The sequence below is a fragment of the Molothrus ater genome, chromosome 1 (genome assembly GCF_012460135.2).
Source record: "Molothrus ater isolate BHLD 08-10-18 breed brown headed cowbird chromosome 1, BPBGC_Mater_1.1, whole genome shotgun sequence".
NCBI classification, from domain to species: domain Eukaryota; kingdom Metazoa; phylum Chordata; class Aves; order Passeriformes; family Icteridae; genus Molothrus; species Molothrus ater.
Window position 1 is genome coordinate 26,251,462 of NC_050478.2, and position 22,777 is coordinate 26,274,238.

The 22,777-nt window shown below is 37.6% G+C and overlaps 1 protein-coding gene across 4 annotated transcripts in view; it reads left to right on the forward strand.

Annotated features, from left to right (window-relative positions):
- UMAD1 (UBAP1-MVB12-associated (UMA) domain containing 1) overlaps positions 1 to 22,777 on the forward strand; it is an 80,010-nt gene that overhangs the window by 46,330 nt on the left and 10,903 nt on the right. For all 4 annotated transcript variants that reach the window (XM_036405577.2, XM_036405569.2, XM_036405574.2 and 1 more), the window contains one exon: positions 15,021 to 15,106. In XM_036405577.2, the coding sequence (XP_036261470.1) occupies positions 15,021 to 15,106 (86 nt within the window). The remainder of the gene's footprint in view (positions 1 to 15,020; positions 15,107 to 22,777) is intronic.

Genomic DNA, 22,777 nt, shown 5'->3' on the forward strand with positions numbered 1-22,777 from the left:
TTTGGGGCAGAACAGTAACACAAAGGAGTTTTTCTAACCACAAAGTTTTAAAGTTAAGTAGTATGGGGTGTCTCAAAGGCAAAATCCTATATGTTGTCTTCTCCTATTTCTGTTCTTACTCATTTTAGAGTGTTTTGGCCAGTAGTGGTTTTTGCAAGTGAGGATAATCTAGATTTTATCAGCTCACCACTACCCGAAAGCAAAGGTGCTACTTTCTTCCACTTCAGTGAATCTTGCTTTGCTCCAGCTCTGGTGTTTGATGGACTTAGTCAATTGGCTCAATTCCCAGAAGAAAATGGGTTCATAAGCAGAAAGTTTGTTTTTTATCAGAGTCGGTGCAAGGGAAATGCCTTTGAGTGAGGGGAACAGAAATTCCCTTTCTTAATGGTGGTGAGTGATTAGATGAGCTCTTGTGGTCTCACACAACATCACCTTTATTCAGGCCACAATTAAACATGACTGATCATATTGCCTGCAAAAATAGTCGCTCTGTTGAGAAAATCACCCTGTCTTAGGCTAGCTCTGTATGTAGCTGGGCTGATCTTTTGTCACCCTGAAGGAGGGCCAGTCCCCTTGTCCTGCTACAGACTCTTCTGCTATTTAATTTTTCTGCAATTTTGTGAACTTTCTTCTGGGTTAGTGTTATGCTGTTCTAGGAAGGTGAATTGGTTTGAAGGACTTGAGTGGTGGAGCAGGTATGGCAAGAGGGAAGACGGAAGTGGGAGGTATGAGTAGAAATGCATCCTTGGTGCTGCTCAATTGGCTCTGAGTGTCTCATCGCTCACATATCTGATAGGGATCCTCGTCTGCAACCAGATCCCTATCAGATGTGAGCAAATTCAGCCAGCAGCTACAGTTCTTGTGGTTTGGAGAGAGGAGGGGACACCCTAAGGAGCCAGACTGCCTTCAGAATGGATGGAGGGAACAGCAGGAGCAAACAGCTGAGAGTGGAGAGGAAAGACAAGTCACAAATTCTGGCAGCATTTGGCAGCCACATACATTTTCTGCCCTGTTGCAGTGTTTGTGTGTGTAAAATTCCAGGCACAAAATCTGTTGTCCTCACCTTAAAGGAGGTAGGAAGGAGATATGAAGGAAGATATGAAATCAGTTGTCTTTGAAATGTGAAATCAGAAGCTATGTCTTTGGGGAAGAAAAGGGTTCCATATTGTTTATGGCCCTGGATTTTTTTTCCTTCTAGTTTTTTCTACTTATCAGGCTGCATGATTGTGAGCAGATTGCAGTGTGATCTGAATACAGGACATGTTTCTGAGTAGAGCACACATAAAGCAGTAACTGCATCATGGAAACTTAATTCTCTCTTGTTTTGTGAAAAATTGTTAATGTACCGCAGCAGCTGCCTATCAGATACAGGAGTACAGGTCTTTGTGACCTAGAATTTCATCTGCCAGCTTGCAGCCAGTTGAATCAGTATGTGGTAACACAGCCCTTTGTGCAGAGGATGGGTTGGTTCATTGGTTGTGTAGGGAGGCATCAGGGTGATATTGTTGGTCTGTGCTTTTCTCTGAGTAGTGAGTTCAAGTAGGAAGTGATAAGGAGCATGGCTAGCAATGGGAAAGAATATCAATGTGACTGTTTCAGACCCCATCTTCACAAAATTCCTCATGTTCAGGGTTCAGGTCAGTGCATCTTAAACAGAATTTACAAAAATTGTATGACCTCACCTACTTTGTTAATACCTGAAAGAAATTAAAATACTTGGATGGATTCTTTGCCTTGACTGAGCCAGATTTTAGATTTTTCATAAAATTGCTTTATCCATGGTATTTTTTCAAGCCAGTCTATGGAAGTAGCTAAAGAGCTGTCATCCAGACTAATACTGTTTGCATCCACAGAAGGCTCCTTCAACACAGCAGTGCAGCATTGTGTAGTAAGTGCTCACTTGTCTGATTCCTTGGGGCTGATGGAGTGAAAATGAATGCAGCTTTCTCATGAGAAGAAAGCTAAAGAGAGAAAGTTGCACTGTTGAACCCTTGAAGAAAAGGAAATATGTATTAATCTTTAGTTTCCTACAGACTACTGACAATAAGAAAAATGAGCATTTCCTAATATAATAACTTGTTTGGGATTTTTTCCCTATGTTTAAGAACGTCTTCATGTTTTTGATATGTGAGGTCTAGCACACCTTTGAAACTTTCCATGTTGATTTGTCTTATGTCTGCAGTGAAGAGTACATTTAGATCTGAAATATCTTGCTTTTTCATGGTGGAAGGCAAGACGTATTCTACAATAGGGTGTGCTTCTGCAAGGCAGCTGGACTGTCTGAAGAAAGGGTAACTGCTTCTTGCTCCTGGCAGCAGGATTACTTTCCATCACCCATGTGCCAGCTCTGCCAGCTCATTTGATGTCTCTGATTTAGCTCACAAAACCAGCAGAAAACTAACCCAGCAAAATAGGGAGTATGTGTTTCTCTTTTTGTTAGCCAGTTCAGTGAGCTCAGGTGGCTCACAAGCACCTGGGAGAATTAGGGGGCCACCACAAAAGAAAGAGCTGGAGCACCCGTGCTGAGAGGAGAGGCAGGACTGCTCCTGTTGGCAGCACTGAGCTGTTAGCCTGACTCAGCCATGTTGTGAAAGCTCACCCTTAGGTAATAATGTTCACACTACAGGTTGACTGACAGTTCTTCAAATAGTAGCCAGAAGGGAGTTACCAGCTGTACCCAGTTTGTTTTTGTAGGGTGGCCTTGTCTGTTTTCAGTGTGCTGTGTTTTGAAACAGATACTTATTCTATTCTAATCATGTTATTGCATGAAAAAGTTCTGCAGAAAAATTACATGTGCAGGGCGGACATGTCTGGGAACTTGGTGTTGAGCAAGTGGATAAGGAGCCACAGAACCTGGAAAACTTTGTACTTTGGTTTCTGGGGCAATTTGCCTGTTGCATTTGGAGGGACTCAGAAACCCTTGTACTTCTATTCTGCTGAGTGTTGCCAGCCTGAAAGCTTGAGGCAGAGTGTGGTCCTTCATCTTTGAACATTGGGAAGTTTTTATCAGAAGATCTGGTAGCCTCTGTTGATGTAGTTTACCAGTTATCACCATGGATCTTAAGTGCCCCTAAGCCTGGAGTTCCATTGAAACCTTGGCTGCAGAGTTTGAAAGCCACTGTGGCTCACCCCTTCAGCTCTCCAGGGCCTCTGCAGAAGTGGTGGGTGGTTGCCATCTCAGGAAAAAAAGAAATGCTCTTTTTTTGAAAGCTGACCATCTGCCTTTCTGCTCTTGAAGCTGGCATGAATCCTACGTGGGTGTTTTGGTTTTGTTTTTCTTACGAATTGAAATGTTTAATATTCAGCTGGAAAAGTCCATTTCAATGCAGAGTTTAGGAAAGGCACTGATTTACAGTGTAGGCATAACTTAACACAAGCATTTCTAGCCCTCAGTTTCACACCATGAACAGCTGATAATAAAACAGCTGCTCTGACCTTTCTTCAGTTTCTCCACATATAAAAAGAATATGGTACAAAGTCCTGGCAGATTTTTCTTTAAAATGAATTATTCAAGTACTGCACAATTATGTTTTTTTCTCTTTGCTCTGTGGGCAGTGTTAATGTCACTTTTTGGTGTACATGCAAACATTTGGGCATTTCACTGAATAATACAGGAAAAAACATATCAGCTGGACTTTTACATCTGTTGCTCTTATATCTTTGTAAATGGATATTTTAATGTGGTGAGGCTTTTTTAGACTTTGTAAAGCAAATTCCTTTGTTCAGGAATTTTTATTCATCTCTTTTACTCCTCCCCAAAATAACTTCTGCCCTGCTCTTTGGATACTTTAAAAGAATTATTCTAGTTCTTTTTTTCTGCTGATAATTCTTTTTTTTTCTAACAGATCTGCACTACTATATTTGTGTAATGCAAAAATGCAATTGAATAGTTAGAAAGGTTTTAAAGTAATGAAGCCAGACATACTAAAAATCTGTGAATATTTAATACTATTTATGTTGTTGCCATTAAAACCAAGGAATCTAGCAGTAATATGTTGAAATGAACATTTTCATTTTGTTTACACACTAGTCAAGAGTAATCCAGAAGTTCTGTGGTATAGTTTCTTCTACAAAGCTGGATTTAGAATAAAGTTCCTAGAAATACTAAACCAGCTTAAAGCACAAAAATAATCAGAAAATAACACTTTAATCCTAGTTAATCCACATTATTGACCTATGTACTCTAAATAAATAAATAAAATTAGGTAGTCCTTTAATCATCAGTGTGGAGCTGGTTATTCATGACAGAGGTATGATCCAAAATTCAGCTACTATGCAGGTTTTTGTCCTTTCTGAGGACATGTTAAATGGATTTATGTTTTAGTTTGTGAGGAGACTTGGTTGATTAGTTTTAGATCCCTTTGTAAATCTGAGATCAGAAGATGTTACTAATACAACAGAATTAACAGTGTAACCCAAAAGTAGTTTTTCAAGGAGTTATGAAGCAGAGATACTTTGTTATTGAATAATCTGTTGAGATTGCTTTTGGATGTAGGTTTTCCTTTTAAAAAATACTCAAAGCCTCTCTGTACCAATTTTAGGTATGTTTATAAAGTTGTCCTTGTCACTACAAAAAATGCAGAGAATTTATGCTTTTTAAAGAAAAAAACCCATGCTGTTCAGAAGTAGTCTGCAAGGATGTTTCAGAAATGCAAAAGCAGCAGAGGATGTACCATAAGGTGTTCTGCTCAGAATTGACATTATATAGTCACAGTGACGTAAGATTTCCAGGCTGATGTCTAGAAAATAACTTAAAAAAAAAAAAAAGTAGGGAGGAAATATTTTTTGAACCACAGTATTTGTAAGCCTTCTAGTAGAGTCTTAGGTATTATGATATAACTTTCTGCACCAGTTATATTGTGCCTGTATGGCATGCAGACATTTAAGTGTCTTTCAGGGTATCTCTAAAACTTTGTGTGTGGTCTTTATGTTTTAAATTAATTCTGCTTAATTTTGTTTCAAAATTAGTGGGGTTTCCATGCCTCTGAGAGGATAGTAGCATTTGGGTATGAAATGATTATTACTTTGGAGATCTCTCATAACTATGCTGCATAAAAGTTAACTTAAATGAGTGTTCTGTCCTATTATCAATTTTCTCCCATGAAATATTAACTCAGCCTTCTGGTACTTTCAGAGTTTCTAGACAACATGACAAAAGGTTTTTAACAAGTAATGTGAATGTTGTAGGCAGCTGCTCACTTGAAGGCTGGTTATTGGCATGAGGCTGTCTGTGATCATGAGTTCATCTCAGTGCATCTTGGGACAAAGATATAAGTGACCCTAATATGAATTGACTGATTTGTAAAAATTTACAAATTTTTAGGTGGGATTTTTCCTCTCTTCCTCTTTATAAAAAGAGTGTTTCTTGTTTCAAATAGCTAAAATGCTATCAAGAGAATAAAACACAACATCCCCTGGAATAGTTTATCAAGGATCTCCTTGAAGATTTCCTAGTCCTTCTACCCTGCTAGAACAGCCCTGAGCATTTCCCTGCATTATTACAGTGGCCTCCCTTGTCTTCCCTTCATTCACAGTCACCAACCACAGCAGTATTTGCCAATTGACCAAGCAGGCCAAGAATAACAGGGCAATGGGTTTTTCCTTCAGCTGGGGCATTACTCCTAATCTCTTTTTACTATCCAGCTGTAGATGGTTCTATTCTGTAAATTCTAAATATCTCCAAATCTTCTGTGCCAGTTTCAACCACATTTGACAATGCTTTCCTATGTTATCAAGGACACAAGACTGGTCATGTAAATCTAATTCCATAGGAAACCAGCTTAAATTTGCATTGTTTGTTTTCTAATATAATTTACATTTATGTAACAAGCTTCATATGCAAATATCAGGCTATCAGGCCTCAGTTTTTGACAGGCAAATAAATTTAATGCATGTTGGACCTACTGAAATGCAAGTTGCACAGGGTAACCAAGACACTGTACAGGCAGATCACGCAGCAGGTTTTTAAGTGCTAGGAAAATCTCTGTCCTCATCAGTGGGCTTCAGCATGTGCTGTTTGCTTTCTGGACAGGATTGCCTTTAGAACCACATAATGAATAAAGCAGGAGGAAGAGAGTCCTAATGTTGTCGTTAAGTGAGGATACTGAAATAATGTTAATTTCATAGTGGAAAGTGGAATGTTACAGTACATATATAACTTTGAGAAACAACTGAGCCTGTAATCTGGGATAGGTTTTATAGGTTGGATTAACTAGTGACAAGGAAATGATGCTGCTAAAACATGTTAAGGGGGAGGTTCCTTGCCAGCACTACTCTGTGTGAGCTGTACTATTGTCTTCCTCTGAGTTTGTTGTTATTACTGATGTTTTCCCAAAGCCTTTTACCATTCATCAGGAACTGAAGAGGTAAAGACTTCTATTGTTTTGAGATTAAACTTTCTATCATCCTCACAAGCAAAATACGAAAACGCAGGAAGGATTGTGAAGATTGTGACTGTCATATTCTCTCAAAGGTAAACAAGAGAAAGTTAGGCAAGAGAAATATAACAAATAAAGGGAAACAATGTTGTTTTTATCTCTGTCCCTTGGAAAAGCAAAAAGGATCTAGTGGGAGACTGTAATCCTGGAAGAAAATTAAGCTTGCAAACTGAGGCTTCTTTTGCACTTGTTGCATACCAGCCAATTGATACAGCAGAGTTGGATTATGTGTAGACATCTTCCAGGAAGCAGATTTGAGAGTGAAGTGGAAAGAGATTATGTGAATTAACGCTGAACTGTTCTAAATATCTAAAAATGTAAGGGACTTTTTGATTTATTCCTAGTCTTAAGAACAATGTACTTGTTCTGTGGGATGATTCAGCTGGTCTAGCTGACCGTGACAATCAGGTATCACTGAGTCTAAAATAAAAAGAGAACAAAACAGTTCATAAAACTTCTTGAAAAAGTAGATTAAATGGTCTGCTTCCCCAGAAAAGTGTAATTCACTTGGCCTTGGAAGGTTACATTTGTTTTGATATGGAGTGGCTTAACACTCCATATCAACAGCCGAAGTGACAGCTGAAGATTTAGAGGTTTTCTAGGAATGTCAAGAACTGTGACTTAGTGCATGAAGAGACTGGCCTATGGCATCTAATCTATACCTTCTAGGCAGATTTGCTGATTTTTTTTAGGGCCAATATTCATGATAAATACCAACATGCAATAGATATGCTGGGGGCTTGTCCACACAGTATCAGCTGAACATTGGAAGAGCAGTGAATAGTTTTGAGGTTTCCCTGAGGCAGTGGCACAAACACACAGATAAGCACAAATCTTGGGTCAGAAGACTTAGAAGATGTACATTTATCTTGTTTGGCTTTCTCTTTCAACTTTTTCCGTAAGAAATGACTGAACATGTCATAAGCCCTTACTTGGATCTATGCTGTTGATTGCTTCAGTCCTAAGGTTGTATTGAGTAGCTGGTAAGTCCCATCACTTGCTCATTCTGATAGCACAACTTGATAAGAAAGGTGTGGCAGTATCTAAGGTAATGAAGTCTAGAATAGCATTTCCAAATAGCAAAGTGGAAAAACAAGATCTCTGGAAAGATATGCTATGGTGAGGGAGTTCAGTGTTTTGGTGGACTACTGAGAAAGGCTGGCATGCACATATAAGGGATGAAAATTACTTTCATGGATGCATCACACCAGAGAATCAGAGTGAGATTAATTCCTGGCATTTCTTTATGCTTGACATGAAAGTCTAAAGAAAAACTAAAGAAAAATAACATTTCATCATGAGGATTGTGGCTCATGGACTAATTAATTCTACAGCTTGCTTTGAATGTGACTGTGAACCTGACGTAACAAACAGTAGAGGGATAGATAAAACTGAGAGATGAGAGATGCTGAGGAAGCTCCTGCTTTGGAGCCTCAAAATTCAGCTGAACAACCTGAGGTACATAGTTTCTTTCACTTTGAAGTTAGCCCTGCACTGAAGTGGAGATTGGACTGGTGTGATCTCCAGTATTCCTTCCAACCAAAATTTTGCTACGAAACTTTGACTTTGGATTCATCAACTTTCTGGAAGAGTTGGGCACCTCTTAAAAGAGAGCCTTTTCAATGGGGGTCAGAGGAGTTGGAATGATTTAGCCTCAGTGAAGTGGTTGGAGATGGAGTTAGAGCTAAACTCTAAGAGTCCTTTGTTCCAGGATTCAGGAAAGCTTTGAAAGAAGTGAAACTTTTAAGAAGTTGGAAATACAGAAAAGCACAGAAATAAAACACTTTTGCAAATTTAAAAATATGTAGATCTGGGATATGGAAACTACAGGACCCTCTAATCCTCTTATATTGTTTCTCTATTGCTATCTTCTGAAAAGTTTTTGTTTGGGGAAACAAAATATTTTTCACAGGGAAGTTTTTAATCTATGGTTACAGTGTGATCTTGATAATGGGACCAGGTTGAGGACACCCTGAGAGAATTGTTTAGGAAAATGGAGACTACATTAAGAATGCCTTCAGAAAGATGGGATACCAAAATCAGACTGGGTGGCAATGTGGAGTGCCACTCCCATAATCTCCAATGGCATGTGCTGTAGCTGGATTTGCTATTCTTCTTAATTGGGAAAGGACTGAACCTTGTTGCTTCATGTCTGCAAATGCAAAACCATTCAGGGTAATGTTTACCTTGTTACAGTTTTCCCCCTGCCTTTAACAAGTTAGAGGAAATCAGTTTCAGGATTCTCATTGTGGGGTTTATATAGATTTTTCTCGTGGTTCATCAGGAGAATTAGAGAAGATACTGGTTAAGTTCTACCCCCTATCAAAAATTTATTTGTAGGACCTCTTAATACACTATTGAAACTCAATGTAAGGCTGCTAAACACTTGCCAGACCTCTGCCTCAGCATGGACTTAGCCAGACTTCCTTCTCACTCACCCTTATGCAGCATAAACTCTTAAACTCTTGTTTTGCTGGAAGTTGCAGCTGTGGAGAATCTTTCTGCTGATATGTTGGGTTTTTTTAGGGGATATTATTAGCTTGTTGAAATGAAACTGCTGTTGATATGAAAAGCTTTAATATGAAACCAGGATGAGGTGACCTGAAACTAGGATGACTTCATTGTTTTGCCAACTAGATATATGTTCTTATAAGGCTATAATGCCCTGGCCATGCACACATGGAAGATAATGAAGATTAATATGTAGTTTTATAGCACTAATACTAGACAGAGTGATAGTCCCACTTTTAGGCAAATGAGGAACCAACTATTCATCAATGTCCATCTGTGCCATTGAAGAGGACAGCACTGGCCAGTGCCTTATTTGATTCAGATGGATCACTGAATGATCTGTTGACCACCAATGCAAACTGTTAAATTACTTACAACTTATTGTGTACAATCCATTCATGGCAGTTGGAATAGATGATCTTTAAAGTTCCTTTCCAACCCAAACCATTCAGTGCTTCTATGCTCATTAGCAAAGATTTCTAAGAGTCTTCCCTTTGTCTTCCCTGTCTTCTGTTAGTTGTCTTGATCCCATAAAATCAGCACAATTCTGTGTTTGGGGTACCGCCATCGAGGTTCCCTGGCACCACCCCAGTGCAGTCCCCAGCTCACTCACTGGGTAGAAACTGGCTGGTAAGTGGAAGATGTGAGACCCTGGAAGTGAGTGCTGGAGAACCAAGCAGGGCTGGAAGAGACTGAGCAGAAACACATTTCATCCCTGCTGACAGACCTGGAGGCAGAGAGGAGAGCAGGACTTGAAAAAGTGGTGCTATCAGCCCCCTTTGCATGTAAGTGCCATTGCAGGGACTCCTGAGATGCAGATGTTCAGAGGGAATTACAATACTTCTTAAATACCTCCTGAGATTGAAAGAACTGTCAGTATTGATGGACTGAAGCCTGAAGTTCTGCTAGTTTATCCTGGAGCAGCGTAACTTAAAATTGCTGTGTCTGACCTTTCTTCCTTATCTCAGGGAGAGAGGGGAAGATTTATGAGTAAGAAAGAAGGAAAAGAAACTGCAGCAAAACTTTGATGCTTCCACAGAGTCGGTCTCTCCTGTTTTCAGATCTTACTAATCCTCTCTTAAAACTTTTTGTCTTTTTGCTGCCAAGTAGAAGCCAGAATATTCTTTGTTCTTGCCATCTCTATGCAGGACATAGAAGATAATGACAGGCAACAAAGAGTTAAGCAACTAACTAAAGTATAATGGAAAATAGCTGTCTTCCTTTTGAAGCTGAAGGTGACATTTGAAAATCCATGTATTTGGTAGCTAGTTACTGCTTGCTGTGTTGTACGTGCTTCAGTGTCTCACAGGAGTTTTACACAGACCAGGACAAATGGCAGTCTGCATTATAAAGTACATTTACAATTGGTTTTAATTTATTAAACTGAGGGTGGGCTAGGCTTTTAAATGTTGTCTGTTGATCAAGAGACTACACAGCTTGAGGTTAACAAAATGCTGGAAGAGGAAAGAGTATAAATAGAAACACCATTTCCTTGTTGAGTAGAAGCCAAACTTGTGGGTGAACCTTTCTATATGAGAGTTTTCTGAGGTCCAGATAGGCAGCTGCATGCAGATTTCTGAAGACACCAAAACCTCTGAGTTCTGAGGGAGGGTATACATAGTATATACTGAGGACTGGATTAGGTATTTCTTTCCTGTGGAACACCTGGCTGCAGTTCTTAGTAAAAGATACCAGTGGAACTTAGAGAATGTTGGTGAAAATCCAGCATCAGCTCAGTGAAAGGAGAAACGTATTTGTGACCTTTCAGTGCAACACTGATTATTTGGGCCTGGAAAAGGCTTAATATAACTGAAAAACAATCCTCAGCCTCCCAAGACTGAGGATTTGAAATACAAGCTTATCTGGACAGTAGGATAAATACGCCTACTACTTTCTTTTCAAACTTTAAATATTTTCCCATTGGTAAGGAAGAGAATATTTTACAGCAATAAGCATGATTGGTTTTTTCCTGATAAATTTTCCCAGCAAAGTACTGCATATTACAGATTATGCTGCTGATATTTAAACCATATTACATTTCATGAAGTGCCCTCTATTTCTAATTATTATAGACTTTAAACAGTATACATCATTTTTTGATATATGACTTAGATTTATTTTCTAGAGGAGTTTTATGATTGAAATTTACACAATGCTTAAACCAAGGAATATATGAGCCAGAATCTAAGTGGTTTTTTAAATAAGTAATTTTGTCTTTTATCCCCTGATTAAAATACAGCTTTAAAGTTGCTCTAGTTCAAACAAATTATTCAAGCAATCTTATGGCCTATATTTTTACAGGAGTTTAGGCTAGGTGATTACCATAGTCCTTCTGCCCTTATCTGTGAACATATTTGCAGTTCTGATGAATTTCAGTTCTGATGAAAGACTTTATGGGGGCGCTTTCCACTAAGGCGATGTATTTCTGATCTTTCTTCAGAGCCAGATTTCAGTTGCTTAGTTTGGCAAAAATATGGTGATATACCTATTTACATCAAGATTGTATAAGAGAACTTGTTTTGGTTTTTTTGGTGGGGTTTTCTCCCAGGTTTGGAGGGGAGGGTGGCTTGGTTGTTCAGGGTTTTTCCCCAGTCAAAAGCTATCAACTAAAATGTTTGAAGTGCTCAAAAGGACCTACACAGTTCCTGCACCCAAAGGTCTGTGCTGTCATGGATGTCTGTCTGTCTGTCTGTCTGTCTGGTGTTTGGCATCATCCCCTTTCCTCACATAGTGGTAGGTGGGTAGGAAGAGGAGATCACAGAGTTGCAGAGGAAAAGAGGAAAACCCAGGCCAGAGGGAAGCATTTGAAAGGCTGAACCTGAAGAGGAAAGACAAACTATGACTTCCACTTAAGGAAAGAGATTAGACTGTAAGTCAATGGGAAACCAAGGCAAGCTAAACAAAAAAAAACCAAAACCAACCAAAACAAACAAACAAACAAACAAAAAAAAAACACCCAAAAACCAACCAAACAAAAAAACCAAAACAAAAAAACCAAAACAAAAAAAAAAGACCACACAAAAAATTGTGGGTGACTAAACATGATGAGTCAGCTATGGCAAGCTGGATAGGGTTGGGAATTGATAGAGCTGGGGAGGTATGCTACAGTTAATTAATTATTTGGGCCAGTAGAAATAAGGATGACTAACTGGTTGAATATTTTAGATAGGAACCAGTGAAAGAAGTACACTGAAAATACCAATTTATCTGAAAAAACATTCCATCCTGCTGGATGTCTTAGACAGTTTGGTGTCTTTGGCAGCTGCCTATCACTGCTTTAACTCCATTAACTCAAATAATAAAAATCTGTACAAAGAGTCATAGCTTATCCTTGCAGGACCATATGCCTGAAAATTTGGCAAGATGTTGGGTTTTCCCCATTTTATTTATTTTTTTTTTAACAAAGAAAAATTCTGCATCGAAGTGCAGTTTCACAAAGGCACTTTGAATTGTGAAACAATACAGGTATTCCTATACTGAGCTTGTGAATTTTGGGAGCTGGATGACAAAGTTCTAAGTAAAATTTTCATTTCTCTCTAAATGAGTTGTTCTTACTCTTCCTTTCTTATGATCATTTATGACCTTTTGGTCCTGATTACATACCAAGACTCTTTTCATCTTAAGGAAAACTAATCGCAGGGAACAAGTATATTCTGGATAGCATTAACACCTATGCATTGGGTTTTCTTAATGTGTTGTTTCATACAAAAACTTTGGAATGCTTTCTCAGGAATGATTTGTAAAGACAAGGAGTAGAATGTTGGTTCCTGTGTTTGCTGAATCCCTGCTGTAACTTTTTTCAGTGTTTATGTAAACACCCAGCTTCACCCAGGATGTCCCATTGGATTGCCCACCCAGCTGTGCCCTTACAGGCTTGGTGAGCGTGTCCAGCTCACTGCAGTCTCCCAGCACCTTCCCAAGGCTTCATCACACAGCTAAGCTCCCTGATCTAGGGACAGGGTATCCTGTGGAGTCTTTCCTCCTGCATTGATCATGGAATGTAGGACTGGAAGGGAACACAAAAAGGTCATTCATCTTCCTTGTCTTGGCATGATTGAAACCATTCACAACAGATGTTTCTTCAACCCATCTCTGAAGCCCTTTGGAGATTAACCACTCTTAAGAGAAACCATTTTGTTAGGTTGTTCAAAGTGCTTAAATAACCTTACTCCTGGAGAAACTGATCTAGCCTAAATTTGGTACAATTAAATCTGTTTGCAGCAAGTGTACCAAAAATACACCTTACTGCTCTCTTTCTGTATCTGTTAACCACTTTTACACCTCCCTGAGGCAGGGTGCATTTATAAAGCTTATAATAATTTTTGTTTGCAGGCCTCTACTTCATTACAAATGTAAAATAATTGTTTAACATTCATGATTTTCATAATTGTTATTTACCTTGTTATCTTATAGGTGCTTACAAATTGTGTTTTTCAAGGTACTGGGAATGGAATGGAAGATTAACTGAATCCCCATCTCCTTCGTTCTCCCATACCCCTTTTATTTAATAGCTCACGTGAATGCAAGTGCTTTGGAGTCTTTTATGTAGAGAATTACTAGTTTACTAAGAAGCATCTTTCAACTCCAGAAAAGGCCTTGGAAAGTGTAGACATTAATGAAATTAATAGGCATCAAAGACCCGTGACAAAAGATGATGATGATGATGATGATGATTCTCTGCATACACTGCTAGGAATAACACTTGGGTATTAAAAGCAGACACAAAAATTAAATATTAGTGCTTGTTTTCATAAAAAATCTACCAAATATTGCATTGTACTTGAGGGATCTGACCAGTCGGACCTGGGGGGCCTTGGCAGTATGGAACAAACATGCATGAACCTGAGTGCCATTGGCTTTTCAGCCTAGCTGGGCATGGGCAGAAGCTGGCTGCTGTTTCCAAAGGCTTCTGCCTGATGCATTGGCTCTAAGTAAACCTCTGAAAAAAAAGCAATAGGAGAGCCAGAACCACTGATTTAGCAAAGTTAAACTACAGTAACTTGAACCCTTTAAAGATACCGACTTCCAAAATATGCCATTACAGAAAGCAGTATGAATTCAAATAAAAATAAAACAAAAATTATGTAACTAAATCTTTAATCTTTGCCTTTAATCTCTGCTCTTACAAACTATTTACTGACTAGTACTAACAGCAGGAGATAATCTGCAAAATCTTTACAGCTTCTGGTACACTCTTCCATTGACAAAGAAAATTGGAGAAGATAGGATAGGTAGATGTTTGTTTTGCAACATCTGAGAAACAAATTCTGGTTTGGTTTTGTTTTGGTTTGGTTTTTTTTTACTACCTCTACCTTTTTAATAAAATTGATAATGTACCTTCTGTCTTAAAAATTAATGTGAAAATAATCAGTCTCTAGTTTATTGCTGTGATCTGCCCATCTTTAGATCAGTACCAACTGCAGCTTTTGGGATAGACTGAGTTGTGTCTTCTTGGTAAAGTCCTGGGCAGAGGTAGCCCCTGCAATGGGAGGAGATTAGTACCCAGCCTGCCAAGCAGTCTTTGTCCCCATACAGTCAAAACCAGGCCATTTCTCAGAATGCTTTGTCTCTCTCTCTGCACTCATGCACAGATATCAACCATGTGGAAAGGAGGCTACAAATGAGGATAGAGTAACAGTGCTTCTAGCCTGACATTGGATTGGGATGGGATGGATGTGCACCTGGTATCTCCCTTCCACTACATAGTCACACTGCTAGGTACTAATAATTTGCTAATTATTAGAACCTAATGGTCCTAAAGTATGCAAAAATAGGGTCCCTGCTTTTTTCTTTTCTCCCCTTTTTCCTCAAGAATTTTTTCGTTTAAATAATTGATGCAGGTTTATTCCGGGTTTTGCAGATCGCTTCTCAACATTTTTTGTCTTTATGTTCAAAATTTCTCAGTTCTTTCATTTTCTCTCATGTTCAAAATTTTAAATATAAATGTGGCAAAAAATGAGTCCCCTTTCTGAGGGTATAATTTGATTTTAGGAAGACTTAAGAGGTTTTCTTACTTTATGTAATATATGAAGGATTTCGGTGATTTAAAAGGTTTTTTTTTAACTTTGGTAGGTGACACAGCTGATGATCAAAGTAGAGACTCAAAGGATAAAACTTCATTTCCACAGACCAGACCGAGGTACAGTCAATCTTCACAGGTAGGAGACTTTTTCCTAATGCACACCTGATGAAACTTCCATAGCAGCTCAGTTAAGAAGCATGAATGTCCTGCAGAAGATGGTTTCACCACATTCACATCTTCCATTGGCTGAGTCACTCTCAGCCCTCCTCATCATCTGTCATAAAAGCAGCACTGCTATTAATTAGATGGCAAGAATATGAAGCCCACTGCTGTGGATTTGAAAAGGAAATCGTAGAAATCTGGGCTGTATGGTATTCCTGGGTATATTATTTTTATACTTGAGTTATGCAAGCATGAAATTGTAGCTAGAATGTTAATGAATTGCATAGAAGCATTAGTGTGGTGAGTAGTGATGGCAAATGTCACACATTTACATAAACCATCTATTTCCACAACTACCATTATAAGTAACATGTGAACATGTGAGTTTAATAGACTGTCTTTCTTATGTGTTTCCTTTCTGTTTCTCTGCTGTGTGGCTGTAAATCTGAACTTCTTTTTCTTTGGTATATTTGATATTTGATACATGTTCACAGGCAAGGGCTTTCAGAATATTTCTGCAAATGCTGTACATCTTCTCCACATACTCTGAAAATGTTTTTGTATCAAGCATGGGCCTGTTTTCCATTGCCATGTAGTTTTAGACATTTGTAAGGTGACTGAAGATGTTTGGCTTGGACTTTTTGTGCTTTTGTGATGGTTCATTTATTTTGCTTAACCTATCCTGTCTCTTTTTCCCATATCTCACCTTGGTACTAACAGTGTCTGTCTGTCTGTCTCTTTTCAATACTGTTTCACTATTTATTATTGCTAAGTCCCTTGGTATAGTAGAGGTGTGTGTGGCAATTTTCCACTTCTAAGAGTGGTCTGTGTGTATGTGTGGCTTGTAGTCTTCTTTTCTAATTTAAAATTTAAAACTATGTCCTGTACAGAAATCTTTAATTCATCGTAAGTAATGAGTAGTTTGCCTTCTGATAATGTTAAAGTATTAATTAGTTCCAACCAACTGCAAAATTTTAGTCTGACTTTTAGATCCACATCTGAGCCAGGATGTTTTGCAACCAAAGTCCTGCAGATCTGGGCAGTATAATTAATTGATGTTGTAGTTATCTACTGGACAAATGTAGTTTCCCTTAATGTGATGTCCTTGATGGGGATGGTGAATTGCCAGTTACTGCAGCCTCAGTGGTTTGTTCAGTTCTGTGGAATTTCAGGAAAAGAGGAACTTGTATTGATTTTAAGTTTTATGAGTTAGAGAGAAGAAGCAAAGCTTTCCAAATAAAATAGCAGATATTACAGTGAAAATGAAACAAAGATAAATTTTCACCTTTCTATGAAAATACTTACATGTCACAAAAATACAATACACAAAAATACAAAAATATGAACTGGCTTGTGACAGAATCAGTTAAATTAAGATCGAGCACTATTTATGCAATTCTTTCCAGTCTAGATTTCAGTATTTGGACTTCACATTTACTCAAAGGAATTCTCAAGTTCTCAAATTAAGTAGAATAATTGTGAATCATGGAAATTAAATGAATAATTCTGGCCATTAGGAAAGTAATGTTCCCCCTTACAATGGTGAGTATATTTTTGTAAATTAGTGGGAGAATTTACCAATTTAGAGAAACTGGAAAAGCATTGTATTACATATTCAATATGTCATGGAGACATAGCACATCAATTGAAATAATAACCTTGTTAGTATAAAAACACAAATTCTTGATAAACATAGAACAGTATGCTAAAATATAGTTGTTACTGCAAAGTGGTATCTGATATTTATCATGCAGAACTGAACAAAAGAACATTTAGTTTATCAACCACTTCATCATTTCAGTTGCTGGAAACCTGCTTTTATTTTTAAATATAAAGTTTTTCACTACTTATTAGATATAAACCTTGTAGGACATGAAAAGTTCTTTTGGAAATGTGATTTAAAGAAGAATGAAGTAATACTTTGTTCATGGATTTTCAAAGGGGAAATGAGGTTGAGTTTGATTTTTTGAAGAAATTATTTTCTGGGCTGTTTTTTGGTAATGGCCATCATCTTTGGAATTGCCCATTTCCTTAGGTACTATTGGATTTGCTTGCTGTATAATCACTGAATTGTCAAGTTAGTATATTTGTATCATCTTGTATAAATTATTTAAACCAATGTACAAATAAAAGTTTACATCATGATGGTCTTGCTGCCACTAGGAACGTGTAACAGAACCTCTTGCAAGCCCTGCCATACCTCAGTTGGGGTTGTTTTCAGCTGTTTGGATATTGCATGCATGTATGGGGAATTGCAGGTCATTGGAAACTCCTTGGAGGAAGGAGTTCTCAAAGGCCAACTTAAGCCCAAACATTTTGTCTCCTGCTTTGAACAAGCTCCATATGGGATGTCCTCTCCATCTCCACAAGTATGGACTGGGGGTTGGGAGGGTCATCTCCTGGTGCTGGTCAGTCCTAGAGGAGATGTGTTGTTGTCCAGCAGGGTAATGAGTGCTCTGGGCCTAATCAGGCATCTCTGATCCCTCTGAAGTTGCTTCAGGCTCATGAGCTAAAAGTCACACACACATTTAAGTGCTTCTCTGGACTGGGTCCAAAATGGTTAGTGCTCTGCAGGGCCAAGAACTTAGATTAGTCTTATTAGTGACTAAATTGGTAAATTAGTGACCATGAAATACAAAGCTAATTTTAACTGCAACACAATCATAATAGAAAGAGACACTATGGTTTTAATTTTTTTATGCTTGTGATTTTTCCATTATTACTATACAATTTCCAGATAATTCAATCTTTATCTACTTTCATTGGGAATTTGAGGTTATAGAAAATAGCAGAATGGAAAGGTTATTAATATATGAAGAGTGCTAGAGACCCCAGTAATGTGATGGGGTTATTTTTGATAATGAGCTATTCAATTGGTAATGCAAATTAGTACAACCATGTATTTTTGCCCTACTGTGAGAGCAATTATGTAGCATATCTATTAGGAGACATAAAAAATATTTTTGACAGATGGTATAGCTTTGAATTAGGATTTATGAAGATTATTGTATGTCTGGTGTCCAGGACACCTGGGATTATTACATTGATGTAAGAAACAACAACAAAAAAAATTCCACTAATGGTAATCGCTGCAGTGTTTTGTATCTCCCTACTGTCACCTTAAAAAGCAGTTCATGTTTATTTGATCTTGCACTTCTGGATAATCTGACATGCGCCCTTTAGCCAACAGATGTCAGCAGATTTAATGGGGGAAAACTGGACCAGTAAGTGTATTAAAATAAACTACTAAAATTGAAAGCCGTCTTTGGATTTTAAATTAGGATTTTTATCTTGCTGTGTCTTTTTTTTTTGTTGTTTTTCCTTATAGTCCTACTTCTCCCTCAAACACTTAATAGTTATTGCCTTCTATCTAAGGAGCTTGTTATATGTTTTCTAGGGCAAGAGAGAATCCCCCAAGGGATTGCTTAATCCATAATTATCTAATTTATATGTTGTTGTTATAGCCACTCTAATTATATACCTTGCTGTGATTCTTATCATCTTAGGACTTCGTTTTCTTTATGAATTGTAATAGTTCTGCTATGATTCTTGTGCCCTTTCTTTTCATGATTTGCTGTTAAAAGCTGAGAACACAGCAGATAGAAGTTCCTGAAGTAAATTTTAAATTATCTGTGATTTTATGCATATAGAAACAGGTATGCACCATTTTAGGAAAATATCTAAATAAATCAGGAATTTTTTTAATGTTTTAATTGGCAGTGACTCATGAAAGTCATCCTTTATACAGCTGCTGTGTAAAGGATTCTGCATGGATGTAAATAACAGTTTCCTAGACATCTGGTTAGGGGATGTATGAGTCAGAAAGACAGAAATACTGTGAGATATAAAATATCAAGGAAGAGATCATGAGAGTTGAGAATCCACAGAGTAATAGTAGAAATATAAATTCTTTTTTTTTTTTTTTTACCTATCTAGTGAAATTAACAGGTATTGCTGAAGTTGATAGACTTTTAGGATATCCTTTAGAGCAAATCAGGTGATATAATTCCAGGGCATGAATAATACTATTGTTATCTTGTTTTCCTTTTTTTTTTTTTCCAATTAAAATAAATTACTCCTATCAGACCTATTATTCACTGTTTTTTCCTTAAGTTTGTCTGTCTGGATTATTTTCACAAGTTACTGGAAAAGGAGTTATTACTAATCATGTCTCTGTTCACTTACTGACTCTTGGTTTATGGTTCAGGGGGTCCCATATTTAAAATCACAAGATGGGTGTTATGGGCTAGATTTGTTGCATCAGTTTAAATTCCCTACATTTACTTTAGAGAAAGCAGTTTATATTTCAAATTTATTGTGATCACTTTATTTGTGATTAGTGTGCTCTCTTTTGACAAAATCCAGAATCTATTAATAATGTTGTTGCTTAGCTCGGCTTTTTTTTTTTTAGAAGCTCTTATAAGGTAGAATTCTAGTCATGGCCTGGTTAGACTAATTGCTTGTCATATGTCATATTAACTCTAAGATCTTCTTTTTCATATATAAAACCTGTAAAGCATATTGGTCCATATTTTCTCTCTTCTTAATTGCATAAGTAAGCAATAATCACTTAATGAAATTATCCACTTAGAAGGGACTGGAATAAGACTGTCTGCAACGAGTCATCAAGCATATACTTTTCTCTTAAAAGAGAAGCTGGTACCATCAGAAGAAAGATATTTATGTTTTACTCAACTATCATGCATGATCATAAGCTGTAAGAAATGAAGTTTTAACATTATCTTTAAATTAGAATGACTCATGTGCAGCCTTGGCAGCTGCAATGGACATCACCTTTCTTAGCTTCCTTCATCCTTTGTGTGTATGGTAAATAGCTGGGACTTCATTGGGGAATCCATGCACAGCCACAGATGGGAAGTGCATATGAAGTAGAGCTGGCATATGATAAGAAAGGCACAGTATATGCTTGTGATCTTACTGAGAACAAAGGTAAATAGCCCATTCAGCTAAAAAAAATCAAATATTGCATATTACAGCTACTACATTTTACAACTATTGCATGTTACAACTATTAGTGTGCAATAACATATTTACTTTGTAAAGCTTCATTATATCATAATGTTCCTATTACTATCTGCTAGATAATTTCCCAAAATATTTAGGAGGTCTTTTCATTTTAGGAAGATCTCCAGAACATGTAGACAAGTGGGCTTTTGTCTGCCCTTCCTGGACAACAACTGGACAACTCAGGGAGAAGGGGAGGGTTTATATACACATTATGTATAAATATATTAGGTATATGTACATATATGAGAAAGTCTGCTCCTCATGTCACAAAGGATTAGTTGCAGTGGCCTCACAAACAGCTTTTTATAAACTGTGATTTGTGCAAGCTACTGACCCAGGGTCAACCAGTAAGACCCGGGGTGTCTTGCAAGATTATCGCCTTGTAGGCTTTTTCTCAATTCTAAGGTGAATAGCTGGACTGGTTTCTGTAACAGGATACCCAGCTGGAGTCATTCAGATACTTAGTAATCACAGCAGCATCATTAATACTATGACCATTGTCTTTTTTTTAAAGGAAAGCATTTTATTTTTAGATATAGGGAACTTGAGTGTGAATTGAGAGATGTGAATTGACGTGGTTGTCACCAACTTCCTCTCTGAACTTAGGAAACAGTTCATTTTAAAAAACGTAATGCAGTGCTGTCTTACACTTTTCTATAGCACTTTGCAAGTGTGAAATACTGTTAAACCCTTTGTGTACAGCTGAGATTTCAGTACAAAAACTTAGGAAGCCTTACAGTCTTCCAAGGTGGGGCATGAATGTTCTGTCAGGCTAGCAAATACATGTGAACACAGCAAATGGATTGGAGCAGCCCCCTCTCCCACAGCCCTGCCTGTGGAGTCAGAGGCAGTGATGCAGTCAGATTGCACAATTTGTGAGGTTTGAGCAACAGAAGACAAAATGAGATCCTGTAGGGAAAGAACAACACACAGGCGTGATATATTTTCATAATTCAGTGCCTGTAGATAGCAAAGTGTATACCCACATGTAAAAAGTTCATAAAATAGTATAGTTGGCCTGATTTTCAGACAAGTGGTGATCAAGGCACATGTATGCAGAAGCACACTATGCCTAATTCCCTATTTAGTTTGAGCAGAGACTCAGTGTATGTTTGGTTTAATTGCTTGCTTATTCAGTTACATCGATTGGTTGTTTGTAGCAAGAGATGCTCAAACTAGGTGCCCAGATGTTCCCATCACATATTTTAGCCTTTCTCTAATTTTGGGATCTTCTGACAAGCTAATCCCAGATAAAACTACTGATTGTCCTGTATCTCTTGCCCAAGTACATGTGGTTAGACTAAAAGCCAGTAATGCTGGTTCACTGTGCTGCTGTCAACAAATTGATCAGTTAGTCATCGTGACTCTCAGAGCAAACCTTCTGGGCTTTCCCAATATTAAAATTGATCTAAAATGCATTGTAGATCATACATCACTTGATGAGACTGTGTGTGAATATGGTACAGTGATATTTACAAGGTGGTGCATTAGCATAAAATGGTGGGTGAAAGCTGGTTAACAGGGTAGGGCAGCTGGTTAACAATTACTCTAAACAGCAGGTAAGGGAAACAGCAATGTCCTTAGCTTAGTTGCACTGCCACTTTCAGAGGGAAAAGAATAACCAAACATTAAACTCACCACAAATGGCAGTGGGCAGTCCATTTTAATGAAAGAAAACATGACATGGAAATTGTCCCATTTCAGCCCAGAATGCTAATATTGCTAAGACAGGAATATGTTTTTCTGTACTTTCCATCAGTGTTGTTTGATTCTTTTGCTACAATGTAGTTCTGCTGTAATTTTTGCCTTGGAAAAAACCAAACTGGAACTTCACAGCTCCTGTCCTTCTTGTGAGAGACTGTGCATTGGGAAGAACATATCAAAATTTTGTTCTAAAGCACTTCTGAAAAATGCAAAATAAAATGTAAGCTATTTGTTTACAGTTTTATTTTCTTTGCTTCCACAGTACTACAAATTTTAAGAATGTGTTTCTACTGTTTTAATGTGATTAACAGTACTGCTAGATAAAATCAGATCTATCTTAAAAAATAAAAGGTACCCTTCTTCCTTTTCATTGTGATCCAATTATTTTCCATCCACAGAGAACAAGGAGAGTCAAAGAGGCCACCTTATTTAAAAGAGGTGGACCAGTATTAGTTCCTTTTAAATTACTTAATTAATTAATTTGGTTTTTGCTGCTTTTAGAGTCACGACACTTTTATTACTGAATCTGGAAAACCTGCTCAGTCAGTGCTGAGGACAACTCAGTCTTGTTGCTGTTTGTAGTCTGGAGCTTTTACAAACTCTGGCTCCTGGTAACCTGTTTGCTGAAGGTGGTGTTGACAAGTGTTCCAGTAAGAGACTGTTTATGGAGGAAATTAAAGTCAAATACCCATCCTTCCTTTCTCTTACTGACCCAAATCTCTATGGAGAAAGCAGGTGGAAAGTTGTATGAGAAGATACTTGCTTAATTTTTTTTTACTTTGGCATTAAAATATTTTAAGTTTGTAAACAGGACATATTACTAGTCTTGCCCCATGCTTGGAATTTAAGCAGCATGACAAAAACCTCAGAACATAGCATTTGGTACATCAATTTTTGTTGATATATCTAAGAA